This window comes from Mytilus californianus, unplaced genomic scaffold, assembly GCF_021869535.1.
Source record: "Mytilus californianus isolate M0D057914Y unplaced genomic scaffold, xbMytCali1.0.p SCAF_7, whole genome shotgun sequence".
NCBI lineage: Eukaryota > Metazoa > Mollusca > Bivalvia > Mytilida > Mytilidae > Mytilus > Mytilus californianus.
Genome location: NW_026262723.1, coordinates 39,298,445 through 39,306,457, shown reverse-complemented (window position 1 = coordinate 39,306,457; position 8,013 = coordinate 39,298,445). Strand labels below are relative to the sequence as shown.

At 30.7% G+C, this 8,013-nt stretch overlaps 1 protein-coding gene across 1 annotated transcript; it reads right to left on the bottom strand.

The window, feature by feature from the left end:
* Positions 1–266: 266 nt before the first annotated feature.
* LOC127707992 (heparan sulfate glucosamine 3-O-sulfotransferase 6-like) lies at positions 267–7,468 on the bottom strand. The gene is made up of 2 exons (XM_052212779.1): positions 6,675–7,468; positions 267–1,185 (listed from the first exon to the last, which is right to left on the bottom strand). The coding sequence occupies exons 1-2, from the start codon at positions 7,256–7,258 to the stop codon at positions 570–572; spliced, it is 1,200 nt and encodes a 399-aa protein (XP_052068739.1). The 5' UTR covers positions 7,259–7,468; the 3' UTR covers positions 267–569.
* Between the last annotated feature and the right edge of the window lie 545 nt (positions 7,469–8,013).

Here is an 8,013-nt window from a genome sequence, read left to right as displayed (position 1 = left end):
GTTCTGAAATATTCTTTGCTTTCAAATATTTGGTATGCTCTCGTTAAGAAATAAACAGTTTTCACGATAGACGTACGATGTCGTATGGTGCAATGCAAAGTACTGTGATCAGCTATGAACTATTTTTCATGTGAAATTGAGCACGATAATATTATCATTTAGGTAAATTGACGACATCAGCAAACCTTACTTTTGAAATTAACATATATTGAATATTAAGTCTTGTTAGTGATTTATTGGCTGACAAAAAATTCTTCAACACAAAATAATATTTAAATATTTATAGCATCTTGTAACAAAATTTCAATAAATTATAACAACAAAACATTTAAACATAATTAAAGCTACTGACAAAATGTAGCTTCATTTTAAATTTATAAAATTTAATAAAAATGAAATTTACACACATGCACTCAATTATAACAGCATTTAATGCATATTTCCCATTCAAACCACCTTTCCTGTGAAGTTGGGTCAAAACCCGTACTTTTCGCTATAATTTAAGTTAATCTTTTGATGTGACATATTACATTAAAAGAAATTTAATCAGCTGAAATTAATATTCAGTTTTACGACCAACCAAAGTCTTGTCCCACCATTTTACTGAATTTTCGATTGTATGGTTTGAAAAATGCCTGCAGAGAATGAATTGATTTAGGGTTTATGTATGGATGTTTCCGACCTTTGGTTTCGTCTAGGCAATGTGGCCTTTTGTTAATTTTTTTCCGTATACACGGAAATCCACGTGACTGATTGAAATAGAAATTGTTGTGAGTGATTTGTATCGGGAGACCTAAAAATTCTTGTATTTTTATAAGCTCGGTTCCAGGATCTGTCACTAAATTTTCACCATTAACAATATGGAATTGTTCCAGAGGAAAATAATCCAGCCATCTTTCCAAATGTTTTGAATACATCCCAATTTTTATAAGGGTACGTGAGGTATCCACGGTTGTTTTATTGTCTTTGAACATCATAGCTTCAAAAGAAGAATGCACTTTGGGTGACTTTGAAGCTATTTGAGCAAAATCTGAAATAGCCCTTGTAACTGGGTCTCGCACAACGATTATGAGTTTGACTGCAGACGACATATTAAAAATTCTCTTCGGAACATCTTTGGTTATGAAATACCCGGGTGTCTTCTCGATTGTAAGTTGTGACGAATCAGACTGCGGCATAAGATTCCTACAAATATAAGAAATATATGATGATAGGCGAAACAGAACAGAAACTAAATCAATTGTGGCTCAAAACAGCTGAAGCTTAACATGCAAAATGAAAAATGTAATTCACCTCATTGCATTTCACAAAAAAAAACGTTAATTTGATTCTAGGTTTTAAAATTGTTATTATTACACATATTTGTTTGTAAATTCATAAATAAAAAAGGAACAAACTGCAGCATAGCATGTGTCCGCGCAAGATAAAATGATCAATCTAGCAAACAAATAAATGCAACGTTTTTTTTCAACGTGATGTATTAGCAAAATGACCATGCATTATTTAATAAGACCTTGTGTATTGTTGCACTATATCTGCCTTAGCAAATATGCAAGAAGGAGATGAGAGTTATGTGTCTACCTAACTGTTTACTTCTTCCTATATTTAGAATGCAGTTCTTTGGTGTTACATTGTTGTAAAAACTGGAGTTCCTGCGTGCACCTATACAATCATAATCATTTAAGTTAGTCTGTCAAAAATAATTATAAAAAAATCCAAATTGCATAACTTTCAATTGCTCATATAATAAATTGTACCATTACATTTCAATTTTGGCTCCGCCCCTTTTATGACAGAACTATGAAATCGTAAAGTAAGAAAATCGGAAAGGAAAATGATCAATATCATTTTTATACCAATTGGTTTTTCACACTATATCACAGTAAAATGAGATCCAAGAAACGTTCTCATTGAGTTTGACTGCATTTGAAAACTTTGTCAAATTATCAAAAAGGATCGATCAAATGAAACTTGAGAAAACACGTATAAACACAGTCATGACAGTATCAAATTTATTAAATCTTAAAAACAGTAAACGAACATATAGCCTGACGTGTGAAATACCCATACTTAAGCATTTTAATGTATATATCGGAAGATTAATTTTCCTTTTACCCTTAGAAGTATAATATTTTTCTTTTTTGTTTATGGTATAACACATGCAATAAAAGTATGTATGCCTTTAAACTTTCCTCAATGAAAATATTAAATTACAATTCTAATTAAAAAGAAATCTTATATAGATTTATAGACTTTTATATGAAACAAGACACCAGAGAATTAAAAGTGCATGTTTCATAAATTATTTTTAATAACCTTTTGCATTCGACCATCGAATTCCGCAGACAACTTTCTTTCACTTTTTGTAACAAAGTGTTCAAGGTCAAAAGTTTTATTATAAAGAGAAATTATTTTTTCTCTGCATGCTGTAATGCACAGATATAAACATGTCCTAACGGATATTGGATTTTGTTTCTGGAGTTCTACCCTGGTGCCAATAGTCTTAATCGTTTACAGCAACATGCAAACAAAATCATAACACTTATTAACCTCATTACAACATGCTAGTTCAAGGTAAAAAGATTTGTTACCATAGAACATGGTAAATAATTGAACAGTCTGGGTTTTTTCTGTGGACATTGATGGTCAATTACAGGTTTGACCAACTATTGTGTATTCTTCGTAATATTTCATCATAAAAGGTTAAAAAAAATATAATTTGACAAGGGAATTTGGTGTGTATGGTAAGGCTTTGATAGTCTTGGTTAAATTTATTAACAACATTTTTAGACTCCGGACGATTGAGATCTTGGTATATTCAGTGTATATAGAAACTTCTTTGTTGTTGACAAATTTGAGTATGTTGGCATCTAGATGTCTTTTATTTTTTGTATGTCGCTAGGGGACGATCATTTATATTCTGGGGGAGGGGATGGCAGGATTTATTTATTTTCACTTTTGTACACATTTGTTTTCTGCATTTTGCTTTGCAGAATATTCATTTTCATTCTGTCTTATGCAACTTGAATGCTTGCCATTCAGTTCTTACCAGGCCAAGTTATTCATTTTCAAATCCTCCTGTCCCTACCCCCTTGAAAATAAAGTTGTTGTCCCTTAGGTATTAGTCAAACTGACATAGAACAACATTTCGTTTTATTGATATCTTTTAAAAATTTACAGATAATTTATCATATCTGTGATCGCGTGTTGATACGGATTTTACTAGTGACAAGCAAAATTTGCAGGTGCTTCCTTCCGGAGCACCTGGCCAGGTTCGTGTCCGGTTTTAAGCTGAGTAAGTGTTTTTATTGTTGTTTTTTGTCGTTGCTGTGTATTGTTTTATAGACCATAGTTTAGTTTTTTCTTTTCGGTTACGGCTTTTAATTGCCCCTCCGAGTATCTTATAACTTTTCTTAAATAAAGATTAATATGAGTAAGTATGTCAAACTATAACTCTACTTACTAAATATCAACTTAAAATACAAAAAAAAACAACATGTTAAGGTCGGATAGATGTTGCTTTGCAGATGCGAATCCACGATTTTGAAAAAGGGTTGGCCAACCAAGGTAATTAACGCAAGGAGTGGGACTTGTAAAACGTCTATGAATCAACCCGATATAAAGCTCCTTACATGAACCCAATCCCCCCTCCATTTTCTTTAAATTCGTCTCTGCTTTTGGCATATTATTTCTAACTTTTTACGAGAAAGAGTTTTTGAATTTACAGGAGAGTAGAAGCTTATACAAATGTTTTTTATTATACGGTGCTGATTAATTCCAGACTTCAAAACTACATATTTAGCTGCATAATAAATATGAAAAATATATCACAATCCCTATTATATATTTCAGAAAGAAAGTCGTTCGCCTCAATGTTTTCATACATGTCTATATTGCACTTTAGTGCCAATCGATGAAAAATGATGAGGTTATCAACAACATGATTTTGCACTACAAATCATTCAAATGTGAAACGAACGTTTGACACGAACAAAATATTTCTTTTCAACACTATATATTAACTTCGACGTTTTAATCATAAGATGGGCACTAGATTAAAAGGAAGATGACTTATTTGTTTATTGAGACGAGAGAATATAAATTTTCGTTAATCAATATAGAACTTACAAGAACTAGAGTAGGGCAAATAGTATACATTCATTGGTATTTTTATGAAATAGTAACATCTGGTTATTTATTTACGTGGACATAAATATTTATTTTACATAGAAATGTATTGACCTTTTACAGGTAAAATAATGGGAGTTTTTATTAAGATTCCAAATTGCAACAGGCGTTGGAATAAATTATGCATTTAAGAAAATTAGCGCCATTTATATTGATCTAGAATATAACCTTATTTACATGTAGCATATTTAGCCGCGTGATATTAAGAATATTAAGATAATTTCCCTAATGAAAACAAAAGCCCTATAATGGTTTTATTTTTTTGCATATTCGAATAAATGTTCAATGCCCTGTTTCTATGGCGGGATTATTAATCTATTGCCCTGTTTCTATGGCGGGATTATCAATATATTAAAAAAGGGGGAGATCGTATAAAGGATACAATGACAATAATAATTCGAAGAAAGACATACATTACCATGGCTAAAAGAAAGAAAAGAAAAAACTGCAGCAGACAAACAAAACACAAAACACAAAACCAAAGATAAAGGAACAAAGTTCACAAAACCAATGATTAAGAAAGTTCACAAAACGCAAAACGCAAAACCAAGGATTGAGAAGAAAAAGTTCAGAACAGTCAAAACAGAAAACAAAAGATTGAGCAATACGAACCGTACAAAAATCCTACGGAGAAATCTACTGATTAATCCATATTAGCGTTTCAAACTTTTTCATTTTAACGAATTGTGTGAATTTGTTTCTTCGTGTACTTGGTTTGTTGTCTGGCTTTTTATTTTTACGTTTCTTGACAAGTTGTGGATTTTTTTTCATAACTACCTGTAAATTTTCGAGGAAATTCCACTTTTTTCATGTTTTACTTTATTTAGGGAATTTCAGTATTCATGGGAAATCTTTTATAGCCTCTTGAATTCATTTAATATTTTTATAGACTCCTGGCTATTACGAGATTGAAATATAGTAAAGACACTTGACTTTATAAAACTGTTATGATGACTTTCGATGCCTTTCGTTTTTGTTTTTGTTTTGTTTTATTTATTTTTTTTTTTTTTTGGGGAGGGACTATTTTTTCGTTGGGTTGCTGTTTCATTGACATTATATAAAATCTGTGCCTTTAAGGCCGAGTCATAACTTATCATAAATGCAACTTGGCTAGACCAACTCTTCAAAAGTTTTACTATGTTTAAGTGAACCTTTTCATACTTTATTTATTCAACAAACTAGCCATTATCATTGATTATATGAAGGATTATATCCAAATACAGTATATAAAATGATACATTACTATTTTGACTGGTTCTTTTTATGATAACAATTATGCATTCCATTTCTCATTAGAAGGAAAACTTTGTTGAATAAGTGACAGCTCACCGTTGGTATATTTAGACCACCACACAAAATAAACAAAATAACATTGATCAGTTTATTGTGTTTCTTAATCTTAAAACCCTATTGCTAAAAATCCCAACGTATTCATTTAAACGATGACAATGCATTGTATATTACAGCTCAATTTAAAGCGCCCTTTTCCTGAATAGATATTTGTCCATCAAATATCAATTAAGTTATAATATTTTTCAGAAAAAAATCTATCATTATTGTGACACGGTTCACTTATGTGAAAAGATAACTTCTAATTTAGAAATGAAAAGACCCTTTATCATTTGTGATTATTTTTGTTAATCATTTTCATATTTATTTCAAAATGAAATAGATGACCTTAGTTCAAACGGTGTAGGGGGTAGACAAGCTGATGGACAGTTGACAGATGGCTTAAGTCCTCACGGACTGTTTAAAATTGAAGGACAAGGCCGAGGACAAAACCTTATTAAATCTTCATGAGAAAGTAAATCAGGCATAAATAATTGAACGTTAAGAAATCCCTTTCATTACTAAAATTAGACAAAATCAAAAGAAATCGATTACCAATATTGCAGTGTAATGAACTTTAATGGAAGCTTTGTGGGTTGAATTGCTGTAAAAATCTTTATATCGGTAAGTTAATTGACAATATTTAATAGAAATCCTAAAATCCATTTTAAAGTATCACTTATGTTGTCATGCTTTAATTTTAATATCTTTTAACTTAATGAAAAATAAACTTCATTATCTAGCAAATCGTTAACGAACTACAAGCTAGGTAATTTGACACAAATAAGAAATTTCCTGTTTCACAACTTCAGCTGTTGTTAATTTGTTTCAAAGTGAAGAATCTTCACAAATGCACATGTTATTTCTCGACTAAGCCAATTATTGAAGCGTCTTAATCGAAATAATTGTAATTTTAAAGATTGCTTTATAAGTGGTATGTAAAATATTTTAATTGACTTCCAGTGTTTAATTTATTATGTAAATGTGCGTGGACCGAAACTATCCATAGATTTAAAATATTTTGCCTTTCAAGTTATTTATGTTCTTAATATTTTGTTATTAAAATATGAAATATTATATCTCTTTTGTTCAATGTTTTTAAAGTTAATGGTTTGTTTAGATACATAATTTATATCTCTTCAAAGAATAATACCAACCTATACCACTCGAGGCCTTTCTCATAGTTTTTATCAAAGAAGTGTGGCTCAGGGCCGGTGGCTCGAACATTCGGATGAGCCCTTAAAAATTCCAGCAGTGCTCTTGTTCCGCCTTTCTTGACACCGATGATAATCGCATGAGGTAGTCTTTTTGTTAAGTATTTATTTTTCTTTTCATCTGAATTTAAATTTGTATAATATGTCGCCTTGTTTCCTCCTGTGTTAAGCTTATTTTCATTAAAGCTTACATCTTCGTTTAAGAAGTCATTTTTGTGAGTAAATATCCTCGGTGAAATAAAAATATCTTTGTTCGTCTTTGCTTTCAGATCTACTTTCTTATTCCCCGTTAAGAGCTCTTGAGAGTACAAGAACTGCAAATTCCTATTGTGACGTCTATTATGAAAGTCTTGTAATGTCCCAGGTTCCAATGTGTTGGAATAAGAAAGTAGAGAATCTTTAGAAAGATGAGTTTCTCCAAAATATCCGCTCAACACAAATATCGCACAAAATAATAAACATAATCCAAAATAAAGTTTAATTTTTCGAAAATTTCTAAATATTAATCCTGAATACAAATTTCTCATCGCCTTTCATTTTCGCTTATTCCAAAATTGTCAATAAAAACAACATTACTTCTTTTACCGTTTTTATGACTGTCAATTGCTTTTTATCGATTTTACATAAAACGGTTCCTATTGAAAGAATTTCAAAATTAGCTTATTTTGTAAACCACTACTCATTGCTTGGATCATAAAGTAAATATAGGTTTAGCAATGTTCAGCGTAAGTTGTTATTGATCAAACAGCATGTGGTTTTTTCTCAAATCTGATTGGCTGATTTAGACAGAAGGCTGATCTTAGGAATCAGTGAATGAGAAAACGTTTTCAATAAAAATACGAGTAGGAAAACAAATATCATATTTTTGTTACCGGTCTATAAATGTATTTTAATACCCCTGTATTTAAATATACTGGGATATGAAAATATGATTTCACAGTTACTTGTTTTCCTCACGCATAAGTGTAACACACAACTTGAGATATTATTCACACCTATAAAACTTCGGTACACAATATTCAATTCATCATTCGAGTTTCCTGTGATTGAAAATTTTCAACTTTAAATTAATAATTATGACACTACTGTATTATAGGTATAATTGACCAATTTACGAATAATCAATGGCTACTTATGACGAGTGGGTGTATATATTATATAGTGACTGAACCCTTCCCTACTCTTTTTAAAACGAAACTGATATATGGCATGTCTGAAAATATTATTTTTCTCGCACTTTACATGCAATTTTCTAATTAGAACTCCTGGTAAATTGCATTTT